The 18,167-nt window shown below is 41.3% G+C and overlaps 1 protein-coding gene across 1 annotated transcript in view; it reads right to left on the reverse strand.

Annotated features, from left to right (window-relative positions):
• The window catches only part of LOC122009862 (obg-like ATPase 1), a 58,200-nt gene that overhangs the window by 14,749 nt on the left and 25,284 nt on the right, over positions 1-18,167 (reverse strand). Inside the window, exon 6 of the mRNA XM_042566174.1 lies at positions 13,538-13,651. Within this exon, the coding sequence (XP_042422108.1) occupies positions 13,538-13,651 (114 nt within the window). The remainder of the gene's footprint in view (positions 1-13,537; positions 13,652-18,167) is intronic.

Below are 18,167 nucleotides of genomic sequence, written 5' to 3' on the forward strand. Positions count from 1 at the left end.
TTTTAACAGGTGTGCTTTCACCCTTGAGTATGATCCTTTGCACACTCTACTACATATATTGCATGACCAAGTGACATTTCCTCCTCCAACTGCCTTTTCCACCTTGATTACAAATTTCCACAAAGGAGAATAATCATCAACATCCTCCTATGCACTCTCATTTTAAAAACTTTCCATGACAAATAGACTAAAAATAACAATTAAGAAGCATCGAAGGGGAGCCTATTGTTAAACTTACTAGAAACATACCAAAATCAAAAACAAATTCGTGATCTCAGAAGAAAAAACAAAAAAGTAAACTTACCAGAAAGAGGGCAGCAACGGGAAGCGACGGGGGCTGTTGCGAGCGGCGGCAAGCTTCTGGGAGCAGCGATGGGCTTCTTCAAGCAGCGTCGGGCTACTGCTGGCTTCTGCGACCGGCGGTGGCGACGCCGAGCTTCTGCGAGCAGCGGCGGGCTGCTGCGGGCTTCTGCGAGCAGTGACGGGCTTCTGCGAGTAGCGACAAGCAACGAAGAGAGGCGGAGAGTGTTGGCAGCTAGCGGAGAGCGCAGGCGAGCAACGGCGCAGGAGATGGTCCCAATAAAAAAATTCCGTCGCGATGAAAAAAAGAATCGGGAGCAGGGAGAGTAATTTAGGGCTTTCTTTTCATTTGAATAAGTAGTCCTCGTAATTTTATTATTTTCCAATTTTACCCTCGAAATTTTTAATTTTTTTTGCAATTGTGCCCAAATGTGTCCGAAAACGTCTCATCCGTGTCATAGCCGTGTCTAATTGGTCAAACTTGTAAAAAGTCAATGACACGATTCTGCCGTATCCGACACGCGTATTTGCGTCTCGTCTCCGTGGAAGACACCTCGCGATCAGAGGCTCAAGGAGTGGTGTGAGGGATATGGTATCCAGCATGCTTTCACTTCGATGGTCTATCCGCAGAGCAAGAGGCAAGCAGAAGTCACCAATCGGGAAATCCTCCGAGTCTTGCGCGCTTGGCTCGACCACATAGGAGGAAGCTGGGTCGACGAACTCCCCAACGTGCTATGGGCTCTCCGCACGACTCCGAAAGAGGCGACCAGCGTAACCCCATTTCAGTTGGTGTACGGTGACAAAGCAGTCGTCCCAGTGGAAGTGGGAGTAGAATCCGATCAGGTGCAACACTACGACGAAAGGAACGCCGAACTGAGCCAAATGGAGCTCGACCTGGTGGACGAAGCGCGGGCAAAAGTCACTATTCGGCTAACGGCCTACCGGCAACGTATGAGGCAAAATTATAATCGACAGGTGATCCCGAGATCCTTCCAGGTCGACGACCTCGTCTGGAAGAAAGTGAAGCAGGTCGGCGATGTCACCAAGCTCGAAGCACCATGGAGAAGACAAAAGCTCCGCTCGGACGCCTATTATTTGGAGGACGAAGAGGGGAGGCAGCTCGAGAGGCCTTGGAACGCAAATCATCTGCAACCCTATAAGACTGGATGAGAGGTGCGCAAGTGAATCCTGTATTTTGCAGTTATTGTGTTGGCCGAGTGCAGGGAAAGTTTGAATAAAGAGTAGAGGCCTCTTTTAAGTACGTCTTCATCCACGGTCGAGCAACAATCGCAAACCCGGATGCAAATATATACAGATCGTCGAGCGGTGAACTTAAACCCTAGTCTCCATCAACGGTCGAGCGGCAACCTTAAACTCTCGTCTCCATCTACGGTCGAGCGGCGACCTTAAAACCTTGTCTCCACTAAACCATCGAGCAGCGACGTTAAATGCGTGTCTTCGTCAGTCGTCGAGCAGTGATGTTAAACTCGAGTCCCCAACAAATCGTTGAGCGGCGACGTTAAACGCAAGTCAACTAGACAAACGACAACAACAGACCTAACACTACGCAGGCGGTCGAACGGCTGACTGCAGATAAGGGTTGCCCAAAAGCTCCCAAAAGGGCAAAAGAAGGGCCCGCTCGGGAGAACGCCCTAGAATACTTACAGGAAAGGAAAGTCAAGGGGACGCGCATGTATATCACGACCGAAAGGAAGAATTATGGGGCCACAATACGATTAAAGGAAAAACGGAATGCGAAAACAATAAGAAAAAGTCACGGGTTGCTGCTGTTGCTGTAGGGACTTATTTTCTATCTCTGCCCTCTGGGCTTGTACTAGAGTTAGTGTGCCTGCATTAACTAAGAACATTATATCAGTTTCTTGTTTGGACAAGAAAGGTTTCTCGTTTACAATAAAAAACAAATGTTGTTCCGTCTATTTAAACGATATGTTCTATTGTAGTGCACCTCTGATAAACGGACTCTATATTCTACACCTTAAAAGTCTTATCTATAACATAAATATCAAGAGGTTCAAGTCAAATGACCTGAACCAAACCTATCTCTGGCATTATCGCTTAGGTCATATAAATGACAAGCGCTTATCCCAGCTCCATAAGGATGGTTTGCTGGACTCCTTTGATTTTGAATCTTATGAGACGTGCGAGTCATGCCTACTAAGCAAGATGACCAAGACTCCCTTTAGTGGGCACAGTGAAAGAACGACTGATTTGTTAGGACTCATACATAGTGATGTATGTGGCCCTTTCAATGTCGCTGCTAGAGGAGGTTATAGGTACTTCATCACATTTACTGATGACTTCAGTAGATATGGTTATGTGTACTTAATGACACATAAGTCTGAATCCTTTGAAAAGTTCAAAGAATTCAAGAATGAAATCTGAACCGACAGCAAGAGTATTAAGATACTTCGATCAGATCGAGGTGGAGAATACCTTAGCCATGAGTTTCGTGACTATCTAGCTGAGTGTGGGATTCTATCCCAACTCACTCCTCCTGGAACACAGTGGAATGGTGTATCCGAAAGGAGGAATCGTACCCTATTAGATATGGTACGATCTATGATGAGTCACACAGATCTTCCGACATACCTTTGGGGCTATGCTCTAGGCACGGCAGCTTTTATACTCAACCGAGTTCCATCTAAGGTCATGATAAAGACACCATATAGGATATGGACTAGGAGAGATGCCCAGGTGTCTTTCATGAGGATTCGGGGTTGTGAGGCTTACGTTAGACGTCAAGTCTCAGATAAATTAGGACTCAAATCCGACAAGTGCTACTTTATAGGATATCCCAAAAAACTAAGGGATATTACTTCTACATTCCCAGTCAGCACAAGATAGTTATGGCAAAGACTGGAGTCTTTCTAGAAAGGGACTTTGTTTCTAGAAACACTAGTGGATCCTAGCAGATGAAGTTCAAGATGCGGATCCTAACACTGAAGCCTCGATGGAAGTTGAACTGAAACCACAAAGTGTTGTGGATGATGTTGTTCCACAAAGAGTTGAGGAACAACAACCAATTCAAGTAGACATACCTCTTCGCAGGTCTGATAGGGTACGTCGTCTTCCTCATATTGTATGTGGATGACATACTACTCATTGGGAAGGACATCCCTATGCATCAGTCTGTCAAGACCTGGCTAGGGAGTTGCTTCTCAATGAAGGACTTAGGTGAGGCATCCCGCATTCTAGAGATACAGATCTATAGAGATAGATCTAAGAGATTGCTTGGCCTAAGTCAGAGTACATACATTGACAAGGTACTCCTTCGGTTTGCCATGCAGAACTCCAAGAAAGGATTTCTGCCGATGTCACATGGCGTGAGTCTTTCGAAGACTCAAGGTCCCTCTTCTAGAGAGGAGAGAAATCGCATGGATCGATCATGTACGTCATGCTATGTACTCGACCTGATGTCTCGTATGCTTTGAGAATGACGAGCAGATACCAGTCAGATCCAGGTGAAAGTGATAGCGGTCAAGAATATTCTTAAGTACTTAAGAAGGACTAAAGAATATTTCTTGATATATGGAGGCAATGATGAGCTAGCTGTAAAGGGTTCTGATGATGTCGACTTCAAACCGATCAAGATGATTATCGATCGCGATCGAGTTGGTATTTGCATTAATGGTGGTGTTGTCATTTGGAAGAGTTCGAGCGGGACAATAAGCGATTCTGACAGAGGTCGAGTACATTGTTGCATCGGAGGCGAAGGAGGCGGTTTGGATCCATGAATTCATCATTGAACTTGGGGTGGTTCTAGCATTCTTGACCCATTGAGCTCTATTGTGATAATGGAGCTATAGCGCGAAGGAACCTCGCTCGCCAGTGGACAAACACATACTACGCTTCCATCTCATTCGAAATCATCGAGAGAGATGTGAAGATTTCAGAGTACTACAGGCTAACATCAGATCCCTTGACGAGGCTTTGGCGGGAGGAGCGTGATGGTCACTGGGTCAATGGGGCTTAGAGCCTCTGTTGATTGGCACTAGTCTTAGTGGGAGATTGTTAGCTAGAGCCTAGAGCCAATCGTTTGATGATTGTATTTTGGACTTGTTGTATCATATTCTATATAAATCAAGGCATTTGATTTTGGTTATTATACTTACTTGTATTGGTGTCAAATAAACTAAGTATAATAACGTCCTTAAGTAGAAGGTTCTTACTATATCAATCGATTGGTTAAATCGATGGTGAGATGATATAGGGAACACTACTCTTAATCATTCCTAATCGAGTATTAACATTCAGAGACAATGTTAATAATAAGACTAGCATGTAGGTCAACTCGATGACTTGATCTCACGTCATGGATATAGAGATATCAAGTTGACACATGGGTATGCATTAGAGAATGTATCTTGAATGACCCGCCCGTGAGAAAGTATCATTGATCGTTATATGAGTGGCATATACTTTCTCATGTGGCTATTAGTATGACTATTAGTCCTTGACTGAAGTCACCAGTTCCCTACTTGAGGTTATGTACTTTGGTTTGTAAAGCGTCGCGTATTTGGGTGGACTATAAAGGCGATTACTGAGTATGTAACGAATTATGCAAAGGGATGTGAGTGATGTAAATGAGATCTATCCCTCCTATATGACGGGAGTGACATCGGTATTCTTGATAGATTGAGACTACGAAGTGCATGGTCATGCCCAAATGAGTTAATATGAGATATTGAGCTCATTTGATTTAGTGAATCTACTTGGAGTTCAGGATTTAGATTGATCAGAGGATGACACGGTCTATGCCTCACATTGATCAATCTAGATGTCTAGGATAGAAGGACACTTGTCATATATTGTGAGGAGCCACAATTAGTAGTCAAAAGGTGATGTTGGATCTCAACATTCTTGTAACTTGGGTAGTAATGATATGTTGCTAGATACCACTCATTACTTATGCTCCTAAATGGGTTTAGGGCGTTGCCGACGTTCGAGAACCTAGTAAGGTCACCATGTCAGAGACAATTAGATGGAGATTATGTTCGTATGATGAACAAGAGGATTAGATTCATTTGATGAATCAATTGGATTAAGAGTAATCCAAATTGGACTAATTGAGTTGGCCTTAGGTTGATTCATGTATTAATGAGTCTAATTTAGATTATGACTCGTTAAATCAATCAATTTAATGAATTAGATTCATTATATTAAGTTGGCTTGAATCAAATGGTTAGATTAGATCAACCATGGAAGAGATTTGGTCAAGTTTGACTTGACTTGAGAGGAAGAGGAAGAGTCAAGTTTGACTTGACTAATTGCCACATCATAAGTGAGATGGCAAGATGTGGACCAAAGATGATGCTCCACGTCATCATGGTGTGCCACCTCATGGAGGTTACAAGCCTCCTTTCCCATTAATGTGGCCGGCCACATTAAATGAGTGGGAGTTACTCAAGTGGCCGGCCACACAAGAGGATGAATGGAAATGAATTTTCATTCAAGACTCATTCACTCCATCTTCTTCCTCTAGCTCTCCCTCTCCCTCTCCTCCTCAATTTGGCCGAACCACACAAGGTGCTAGCACACCCTTTGTGTGGTTTTTCTCCACCTACGTGTCCGTGTGGATACTTCTAGAGGGGTATCTATTTTGATACTCTCGAGATCCGGCACCGTTTGGACGAGCGGGAACGCGAAGGGCTTCGCTTCAAAGGTATAACCTTTTCTTTTGTAGATCTAAGTGTAGATCTAGGTAGAAACTCGTATTCGTGTGTTTTCAAACTCTTTCTTTGCATGGATCCGTTGGCTAGGGGTTTCCGCGACGCGGAAAAGCGGTTTTCGCGGCCCGAAAAACCCAACAAACCAGTCTCAGAACACGAACTAAAGGGCCATATATATTTAAAATATGCACAATACTGCTCCAAAATCTAAATGTCATGATAATTTTAGCTACCTTCTTCCCTGCCGCTTCTTTTGCCCATTTACTCTCTGTCCAATCCTTCGAAATGAACATTTTTCTTAAATTTTGCTTCTGTAGGTGCATCTTTTCAAGAGTAAGAAAAGCTTTAGCAAATCTTGTGACACCTACCCGACAAAGCTCTTTTTGTCTTGTGAATTGCCTCAACATATTTACCATGTCGGGGCGAACATAAATGTAAGCATTCACACTCATTGTCTTCTTCAATGTTGCTTTAAAATCAGGCAATATCCCTATATCTTCTAAGATCAAGTCAACGCAGTGAGCAACACAAGGAGTCCAATGCAAGTGTGGCCTTTTTGCTTCTAATAATTTTCCTACAAACGAAATTAGAAAAGTAGATAAATTTAACATATATAAGAAAAAGCATATTGATAAGAAAGAATTAAATAGATTCTTACCAGCAAGCACATTGTTACTTGCACTATCTGTAACAACTTGAACAACATTTACTTCTCCTACACGCTCCACAAATCGATCAAGCAACTGAAATATTTTCTCTCCAGTCTTTGCATAATTAGAAGCATCAACCGATTCGATGAAAACTAAACCTTTAGGAGAATTCACTAAAAAATTAATCAATGTTCTCTACCTTTTGTTTGTCCACCCATCTGCCATCAAACTACAACCATACTTGGCCCATTCTATTTCACACGACTTAATGTAATCATTTGTCACACTATCAACCGCCTTTTTTTAGAAAAGGAACCCGCACGTCATGATAACTAGGTCCTTTTAGACCTATACCATATTGGCCAACCAAGTCCAATATTCTTTTGAAGCTTGAATAATTAACGGCATTAAATGGAATTGTCGCATCATACATCCACTCAGTTATGGTCATACAAGCTTTTTCCCTCAATTCTTTCTTGTATGCCTCATTTATCGTAGATTGTCTTTCTTTACCCTTTCTACTTTCAACAATTTTTTTGTACAATAGTAGCAAAATACGTATCCATTGGACCTATTTGTCTGGGTCTTTTTTGCATATTCACTGATCTAGAACTTGTACTTGTACTTATAGGTGGCACACCTTTAGCCCCAATATTATCCATATTAATATCATCACCAAGAGGGTCTACATCCTCAAAGTCCAATGTCGCAAGTTGAGAAAGATTACTTTTCTCTGCCTTTTTCTCTATGAAATTTTTAATTTCTTCACGTACATGAGGTGGACATTTTTTACAAGTCGTAGTATTTCGAAACCCCCCAACAAGATGTTGTTTTGCACGATAAATATCCCCTTTTGTAACTTTTTGACAAAAGTTATAAATTAAATCATTTTTATTATCCGGATTAACTCTTTGAAAATAATTCCATCCCGGATCTTTTGATATATATGTTGGAGTATCACTACTACCTTCCATGATAATTGAATAAGCAAATAATCTAAAAAATTAAAAATAAAATAAAATTAATATGGTACCAGCAATAGAAAAGCACGGTACACTGTACAGTAACAGCAATAGTAAAAAACAAAAAGCAAAACAAGAAACAAAAATAAAAAAACAGTAAAAAAATGAAATATCGGACAGCAGACAGCAGCACCAATACGAACAGCATCACAGCAACAAAATTAAAAAACCGGACAGCAATAGGAACTAGGAAGCAAAAACGCAACCTGTAAAAATTAAAAAACAGCAGCACCAATACGAACAGCAGCACAGCAACAAAATTTAAAAACCGGACAGCAGTAGGAACTAGGAAGCAAACACACAACTTGCAAAAATTAAAAAACAGGAAACCAAAACAAAACAAAACCGGACAGCAAAACTGGACAGTAGCACAGCAGAACACGAACTGGACAGAATCACAACAAAGCAGAACACGAACTGGATAGCAGCACAGCAAAGCAGAACACGAACTGGATAGCAGCACAGCAAAGCAGAACACGAACTGGACAGTAGCAACACAGCAAAGCAGAACACGAACTGGACAGCAGCACAACAAAGAAAAGAAGATACAAAACTGCAGAAGAAAAAAAGATACAGAAACGAAGAAGAAAAAGAAACGAAGAGAAGAAGAAGATGATAACAGACAAAAAAGAAGAAGAAGAGATGAAGAAGATGAAGTGAAGAACAGAAAAAGCAGGAAAAAAGAAGGAAAACATACTTGGGTTTCTTCCTCAGCGATGGTGCAACAGCGATGGCAGTGACGGATGAAAAAGGGTTCAGGTTTCTTCCTCCCTTCCTGCGTTCTCTTCCACCCTTCCTGTGTTTTCTTCTCCTGTTTCCCGTGCCCTAATTCCAAATAACGTTGATTTGGAATGTTTTTTTTTGGTTTAAAATCCATATCTGTTCACGATCGATCACGGTGCCTCAATCACGCCTTGATTGCGCCTTCGTTGAGGTGCAAAGGCGCACGAGGCGCGCCTGGCGAACAACGCCCGCCTCGCGTGGGAAGAGGCGTTCTTCCCAGCGCCTTGTGCGCCTAGCGCCCCGGGCGCGCCTTTAACAACACAAGGTGCTGCTCCGATTGAGGCTAGGAGCTCAGGGTGGCCCCTCCGCTTGGTGCATGGCTGGTCGTACCTTCACCTACTTCCACGGGCGTCTCCTCGCTCAGCCCAAGTGGGTCTTTATAAGAACGGACTAGTTGTCGACCTCGGCTCACCAGCTCTTCGGCGGCCACCGCCTCAATTGCGACGTCCGAGAGCTTCAATTTGTCGGTCATCCGCGCTCACATCATAACTGTTGGACCCCGTGGTAGTTTTGATGTGATCAACCAAGTTGGTTAGGTCCTGCTTTGTGTTTGATCCCTGTGTCTGAGTGTGCAGGAGCTTAGGAGCGCAGGAAGTCGAGCGGAAGACGCAGCTAGCGATAAGGACGGCACGGGAAGGGAGTCGACGGGCTCGGTATGTCCGAAGGACGAGAGAACTGCGGAAGAGTACACCGGTGGGCGAGAAGAACGTGTGCGGCGTTCGAGGGACGTTAAGCCGGGGAGGAAGGCTGCTCGAGGAGAAGGCCAGGAATTGGGCTCGGGTGAGCCCTATTCCGGTTGGCCGCAATCACCCAAAAGAACGGAGCTTCGGAAGTCAAAGTGAAGGAAAAACAAGCTAGAAAACAAGCTCAAGGCGCCCTCAACAAGTACTGGAGGCGCCTCCATCTTGGAGGCGCCTTAAAGCTTGTTGGAGGCGCCTCCACCTTCGAGGCGCCTTCAACAAGTCTTAAGGCGCCTTCAACTGGTAAAATTTGACCGTTTGAGCGCGGATAAAATTTTATCCGCTGACTCAGTTCGAGGCGCCTTGGACCTCTATTGGAGGCGGCTTGGACCCTCGAGATCAGATTTCCAGAGGCTATTTAAAGGCCTCTGGAGCTAGGAATTCAAAAGAACTCAAGCAATCAATTGTGTAGTCATTCCTAGCAATAGTTTCTAAGCTTCCAAAGTGTAAAAGACTTCTCCGCCTTCGGTAAAAGAGATTCTTTTTAGTGCGTTTCTCATTGCTCTGGATTAACAACCTCCTTGGTTGTAACCAGGTTAAATTTCTGTTTCTTTTCTGTTTACTGCTTTAATTACTTTACTGCTTTATTTACTATTGCACTAATTGAATTGAAAGCATGAGGAGGGTATATTTTATTTTTGTTTTTAGCAATTCACCCCCCTCTTGCCGGCCTCCGCTGCACCTACAATAACTCTGGCTGCAGAGGAAAAAGAAAGATCAGTTAGCATCAAAGGGAAAGGATAAAGTGGTTGCATACCTAGGCTGGTCGACAGCCCGGTGCGGATCGAACTCAGGCCAAAAATGTACAATACATCCTCCAGCAATAGCTTGTGAATGTGATATTTCTGATCGGCCAGCATGGAAGCCACATGTAGATAGTCCGAGCGGCTCTTATATCGCTTCAGGTAGGGCTGAAGCGCCACTTCAAGTTGTCAACGGGTCGCGAACTCTGGCCGCTCGAGGAGACGCAGGAAAAAGAAGTATTCTTTCTAGTGTTTATTAGAGGTCGGCATTTTGTCAAAGAAAACTAGGCCGACCCGAGACTGAAAAAGGAAAGTCCCCGACTCAGATTTGCTTGGGATAATAGAAGTAATGGAACACCAGAGGAGTGAGGGGGATGCTGTGCAGCCGGAACAAGACAGTGACACCGCACAGCAGACGGAAAGAGTTCGGTATGAGTTGGGGGAGAGAAATGCGGAAGTATTTACAAACGGAGATGATAAAAAGATGGATGGGGAATCGCAGACCGCGACAAAGTGGTCTCTGAACAAACAAATGGTTTCGGTCGGAGGATTATTGGGTCGATCAGACGGAGAGGGTAGAACGATCTCGTACTCGGGAAGAAGTTCAAAAGTATTTCTCAAAGCCTCGGCGTCGCCCGCATCAAACCGAGACTGCATAGTGGTGTACTAGAGTCCAGGAACGGCGACCGACAATTGCAAAAAGCTCGCCATTACGATAAAAAGCAAAAACAACGGAAGAAATGCAACCGAAAGAACAAAAAGACCACTGGTGGGTCACCATGAACAGGGAGACGCCGGAGATCGAAAGCGAATAAGGAGGGAAGGAAGCTTATAGGATGAGGATTGCCGGAGCAGGAAAGGAGAAATGGTCGAAGAAGACGCGCAGAAGGTTGCCGAAGGAAGAGAGCGAAGAGTCACCGGAGAGCACAAGGAACGGGAGCACAAAGGATGGGAACGCGGCAACGAAAGTGGAGGAGGTGAGGCTGCGAGCTCATATACCCCGGGCTCGGCCGACCAGAGTCGTCCGATCTAGGTCGTGATAACCTAGGCGAGGATCCGATCGTTGAATTCAAACCGTCAAACGTCGCCATCAATACCTGTCACGTCAAGCGTGCGACGGCTGTGGGCGTGACACGTGGTGTGCCACTACGGATCGGCAATTAAAGCCGGCATGGAAACCTGTTCTGCCTTAATGAAAAAGGATTTGCACGTTTCTCGAGAAATCAGGATGACGTAAGGCCAGGCTGCGTTCGCCCAAGACAGACAGAGGAAAAAAGTCCCAAGTGTGAGCCTTTGCTTGTCCGATCGGATCAAAGGAGCATGCTTATGACTGAGCGACCACTTTCAAAGGGTCGATCAGCTAGGGTCAGGCCCAGCCTGATCAGGCCGTACAGAAGGGAAGGTCGATTGGGATGGAACTTGATCACACAACAGTCCAATCAGTCAGACCACAACCTCTTTCGACTAGACTTGAAGAGGAGGCATGTGATGCGGTGATAAGAAAGGGCCCACCTTGGGAAAGGTCTTCGCCACGACGGAGGTCAATCAAAATCAAGGCTATCAACGCCCCCTATCACAGGTCGAGCGGGCGAGTGGTTCGCCCGGCCAAGATATGAAAGGTCCGATCTGATATCATCACTAGCTCGACCACCAACAGAGCGTCTTCAACTGAGCTAAGACGCTCAAGACAGGAATGAACGCCAAGTGTCTACAGAAGCAGACCGAGCGGTTATCAGCAACCAGACAGTGGAAGGATCGGCCGAGCGGCTATCCCGCTCAGCCAAGTAGCAGATTCATCAACCAGACAACGGAGACTCCAACCGAGCGGCCACCCCGTTCGACCCCGCAACAAACGACAGTGAGACAGGGAATCCTCAGTCGAGTGGTCATCCCATTCGTTTGAGCAACAAACACCAAGGGATATCCTTCAACATCCTTTTGGAAGTTAGTGCCGCTAACAGACGGCATGGTCAAGCAGAAGATCGTAAGGCGGAAGTTTCCACTGTCACTTCAGAGGTATGCTCGACTCGTTAGGGTATTGTGTCAACGACACTTTACTGACATGATGACTATTCACGAAAGGTTTGGGACAGTGCACCCGCTTTAAGAAGGGGGGTTCAGGCATCGACAGAAGTATGTTTTTCTCACAATCTCTACAGTTGCGGTACAATTTTCGTTGCTTCTTGATTCGTCGGAGGCTGACTTGAGAGTCAGAGGGTCATCGCCGGGAATCCCTTCCCTGGCTCGGCACTGGCGCTGCTTGTGTTGCAGGCAGGCGCAGTCTCTTGGAGGTCAGCAGGAGCGCCACGTCCCCAGCATCCACTTTCCCGACTTTTGGACAAGATCAGTAATATTATGCTATGAATATGTATTTACTATTTAGTAATTTAGTGTCCCGCTTATTGTTAGAGTTAACTTATTTTCATGAATGGTTATGTACTTGTTTTTTTTACAACACATTTATATATTTTTGGTAATGTGCTATTATTCTTTATTAGTTTTGTAATTATACTAGAATATTCTTATAAATTCTAGTAAGGTACAATTTTGTTCACTTATTTATGTCATGAACCTTAGTATTCCTATTCCTGATTCAATACAATTCAGGATTAATGAAACCACTTATCTCGTCTATGACCTAAACCTATTAGCACAAACCCAATCCTACAAGATTGCAGATCAGGTCGTGTTTGGTAAATTGATCATGTGAACTTTTGTCACCCTTAGCTGGAACAACATTTTAGTGTTTGTTGCATGGGCAACAGTTATTTGAAGAAATCTCTATATGGTTTGAAGCAATCCCCTAAAGGATGGTTTCATCCTTCGCACCATTTAGAATGTGTATTGAGGAAGATGTCAAACATCACTAGACTGAGACAATTTTCTTTTTACTTTTATTTAAGGATTTGGGCATCCTACGATACTTTCTTGTAAAGAGGGGCGGGGCACTTTGGGAGAAGCATTTCTATCTACCAATTGAAGTATGTACTTTAATATACTCAAGAAAAATGTCCAACTGTGGTCAAGAAAAATGAAGTCATTAATAAGATACAAATGACTGATTAGGAAATTGAACAACCTAACAATTATAAATGCAAACGTACCATTCACAGTGAATGCAATCAATTAGTACTCAGGCATTTTGTCATCATCATTATTGAGAGACAATTTTGAGAATTCTAAGTATCAAAAGAATATGTGCGAGAAAGAGAAAGGTCAAAAAAACGAGAATCAAGGTCACCTTTGTCATGTAATTCAATATTTCCAGATAGGATAATACACAAAGATTGTCGCTTTGACATTTAGATGTAATTCAATGAAATAATCATATCATTTATCAGCTCTAATAGCCAGTGAATTTCCAGACCAAATTTCTTAAATGGTTCTAAGCTTGAATATATCTACAACAAGCTATTTTTTCATAATATATTTAAGCAAACTTGAGGAAATATGAGAGACCTAAATGTAAATACCTTAAAATATGAGGCGTACAGTGCAATTTTAATTAATAAATAATAAACATGTCAGAGGAAGCTACCAATGGAAATTACCCTACTTAAAGGAAGTTGGTACATATATGGCTTACTGCAGTCAGAGAAAAGGAATTACCAAATAAACAACAGGCTTAGCAGATAGCAATTGGAAAGTATTCAAGATCTCAATATCAGCAGCTTTCCAATCGCCAAGACGGACATCTTTACCATCCTTCAACCACAACTTTATCTGCAACAAAATGAAAGGTTTTTTTTGTAAGTACAAGGCATAGACTAACAAATAAATGAGCTAATATGTCAATACAAATCACATGCAAATATTTTTCTAACGAGGCTTTGATATGGCATGAGTTTATTAATTCTTTAACTAAAGTAACTGTTTAGTAGATTAGTATAATCAAATTTCGGTTGATGAAACAAGTATATTATATAACGATGACTATTAGTCTTCTTCTCCCCTTTCAGTCTTCAATTCCACTCTTCCATTTCACCTTCTTTAACCGACATCAAAAAGACAAAGCACCTTGTATGTCATCCATGTCATGTTATACCACCAGATTTATCCATCCATAGACCAAACAATCAAATTAAATTGAAACCAATATCTGGACCAATTCACTGTTCAACCTGGTCCAAGTCAAGTTTCACTTGCATGAGATAATGAAATCAGAGTAAAAATAATTACAAGGGATATTTTACTTATCCTTGTAATTGTATCGGGCATGTTTAGTAGATATATTGCAGTGTGACGAGGAGAATTTAACAGGTGATTATTTATGTAATAGGTGTTTTTTAACAAATACAACGACCAAGCCTTTATTCCACTCTGTGGAATCAACTATATGAATCCTTCTACGTAAGACTCGATCCCTTATTGTATGATCAGTTATTTATATTTAAATAAACTTTATCTTATTTTATCATTCCTAATCAAATCTTTTTTATCTCTCTCTTCCTCTATTAATGTGTGTATTTGTCTAATTGGGACATTTATTGAACGTCTAAATACATGTTCGTACCATCTTAAACATGTCTCTTACTATTTGTCCTCAATAGGCACAATCTCAACTCTCTCTAATGTTCATATTTTTTATTTTGTCCATCCTCGTATATCCGCATATCAACAGTAACATCCTCATATCTATGACTCTCATCTTTTGCTCGTGTGCTCGTTGCAGAGCCTAATGTTTATATAATTTAGCATATCTAACTGTTGTTTTGTAAAACTTTCCTTTAAGTTTTATATCACAAAGAACATCTAACGTCATCCTCCATTTTGACCATCCTACTTATATCATATGTAAAACATCTCTATCAACCCTCCATCCTTTTACAAAATTGATCTTAGATATATAAAGCTCTCAGTTGCAAGTAATTCGTCATCTGCTAACTTGACGTTTGCCCTATAGCATCAGACAAAGGCTAAATGCATGATATAAAAGGATTGCGTCTGATATAGCCGAAATTATATGATAATACCGATAAGTATTCTAAGTAATTCCTTTTTGTCCATTTTCTTCCCTTAGTAACCAATCTCTATCTCCCCTACAACTTGCATCAAGCCTCTCGTTAATTTAGGTGCACTAGCATGAAAATTTGGCAATATAATAGTTTTTCAAAAATTTCATCACATGGAGTTATTATTCCATTCTTATATTCTCTACTATTTGGTCCACTAAATAGTCAACAAAAAGATTGCTATTGATAATCAATTAGGAAGAGTTCCTTAATAGAAAATACCGTAATTTTACAAGTGGAACTTAATAAAGAAAGGAGGATTCATTATTTAAGCACTTAATAGGTCAAAATTACCTAATGAAATTTCAAAATTTATTATCAAAACCATAATTAAAGCAGGATTTTTATCTAACATAACTAATGTTGGTAAATTAATTGTTCAAAATCAAAATTATATCTATGTTTTTTAGATATTTCAACATAATTAATTAATTAAACATAATGAAAATTCTATTATACAAAAAAATTTACAATATTGTTTGCAACACATTAACTAATTACTATAAGAAATAATCATTTATTGGCTTTATGGTCTTTTTTATAATTTTTTAAATTGTTCCACACTCGGTCCTTCAGCTGAACAATCAAAAATATAATCATTGTCTATTTCTAATTTAATATTGTTGCTTTATAAAAAGCAAAGTAAGGCTGCGTACAATGAATCCTTCCTCATGGCCCCGCATGGCAAGAGGTTCGCGCACCAGGCTGCACTTTTTTTAACATTGTTGCTTTATAAAACACATACCATAATATAGGTAACAGCCCATTTATATTTCATTTCTAAGCTATGTTTATTCCTAGTCTAAATAGTAAATTAGTACATATTTCATTTGAAATATCAACTTGGGAGGATACAACAACAATAAGCCTTTATCCTAATGACGTCAGCTATATGAATCCTCCTACGTCATTCAGCTCGATCCCCTACTATATAATCATCTACATTTAAATGAATTTTATTTTATTTTGTCATTTTTTATCTCCCTTTTCTTCTATAATGTGTGTATTTGTCATGATCTCACGTAACCGGGTATTTATTGAACACTTAAGTATGTGTTTATACCATCTTAAACATGTGTCTTATAGTTTCCCTTATGTCCATCCTCATATGTTTGGATAATCACCTTAACATCCTTTTCTCTACAACTCTCATCTTTTGCTTGTGTGCTCGTTTCATAGCCAAACATTCAAATTCATATAACATAACAAGTCTAATTGACATTTTGTAAAATTAACTTTAAACATAATGTACTATCACAAAGAACACATGATGTCATCCTCCATTTTAATCGTCTTATCATACATAAAACATCAATATCAACCCCTCCATTCATTTGCAAAAATGATTCTAAATACTTAAAGCTCTCAGTTTACAACTAACTCGTTATCTCTTAGATTAACCTTTGTCTTACTACATCTAATACTACTAAACTTAAATTCCCTATATTCTATATATATTCTATTAAGCATAAAATCTTCTACTTTTAATTTTTCCGGCCATGTTCAAGCTTAACATTTACTATTTTACGTGTCTAATAGATCAAAAAAAATTATTCCTGTATCATCATAACATGCTTAGGCATCCATGACTAGTGTAAAAAAATATGGACCTAGTGTTTATTATATCTTTATAGGAAACGCTTCGATTAATCCTAGATTCTTCACTCTTGTCGATGCATATTCTCAGTTGGGATTGAATCAAAGTCCCACAATGAAAATATTTGGGCAAGATTATGGGTTTAAAAAGATATAAGATATCTTCATTGGCATGACCTTTTGGATAGAGCCCAAGAGCAAAATCATGAGGGACTAGGCTGAAAGTGGGTAATATCATGGTTTAAAGTGTCGTGCCAAAACGGGTGAAACGTCTCATTCCGCTCGACGACCGGCACCGGCACGACACCGGCACCAGACCCACGACAGGTGTGATGTGTTGCGAGACCCCGTGGTCACAGCAGAGGGGTCGCTCAACCCTGCAACAATAACGGAGAGGTCGCATAACCCTTCCGCTACCGCCATGGAGGTATCGTGCGACCCTGCAGTCACTGCAGAGGGGTCGCACGACCGACGTGGTCGCACTGAAGGAGTCATGCAATCCCCTCGACCATGGTTGGTCGCGCAACCCTGCGACAGCACTGAAGCCGTGAGGGCTCGCGAGTGGTGTCAGATTTCAAATTTTTTTTAATTAAACTTACGTTAATTTTTTTAATCAACTCCTAGTTATGGTGGAAATAATCTAAAGAGACTTTATTAAACCCTAATAAAATTATCTAATTAATTTTATATTTTATTTATTTTAATTTAAAAATTATAATAAAATCTTTATTTATTTATTTATCTATTTTCATTTTTTTTCCTTTTTCAAAAGATTATTTTTTATCTTGTTTATTTTTTAAATATTTTTATTAAATATTTTTATTTTTAATTAATATATTTTATATTTAAAAAATACCGAAACTATATCGGCACGGCACGATACGGTACCGAAACCGTATCGTTCCGGTCCAAGACCGAAACCTCGGCACGGGTCGAAATTTTAAACCTTGGACAATATCATGTCATTGTGGAGATATGTGAACATTCTTTGGGCACATCAAATGGTATCAGAGCCATGGTCAAGACCAGATGTCATGTGGGAAGGCTGTGAACGAAGTTGAGGGTAGACTCAGAGCAGGTCAGGTTGATCGGATGCTTGCGGGAGGCTCCAGGTAGATGAGGATGACCGAATACTCACGAGGAGACCTGAAGCAGATCAATATGACCGGATGTTCACGAGGAAACCCAAAGCAAGTCAGGGTGATCAAATGCTTGCGGGGAGGCCCGAAGCAGGTCAAGAGTGACCAGACGCACATGCTTGGGGAGGACCAGAACAGATCAGGGTGTTCGGATGCTCATGAGAAGGCCCAAAGTAGGTCAAGAGTGACCGGATGCTCACGGGGGTCGGACCATGTGAGTAATAATGGTCCTTCGTTTGAGGGGAGGATCAAAATCTCACATTGGAAAGATTTGGGAAAGATCATGAGTTTAAAAGGATGTACGATATCTCTATTGATATGAGGCCTATTAGGTAGAGCCCAAGACAAAGTCATGAAAGTCTAGGCTCAAAGTAGACAACATCATGTCATTGTGGAGATAAGTGAACATCCTTTGGACACAACATATATATATATCCTTAATTGTTTCAATATATGTCACACAAACATCTTTCTTTTTAGAATTCTCCCTAT

Source organism: Zingiber officinale, chromosome 8A (genome assembly GCF_018446385.1).
Source record: "Zingiber officinale cultivar Zhangliang chromosome 8A, Zo_v1.1, whole genome shotgun sequence".
Classification (NCBI taxonomy): domain Eukaryota; kingdom Viridiplantae; phylum Streptophyta; class Magnoliopsida; order Zingiberales; family Zingiberaceae; genus Zingiber; species Zingiber officinale.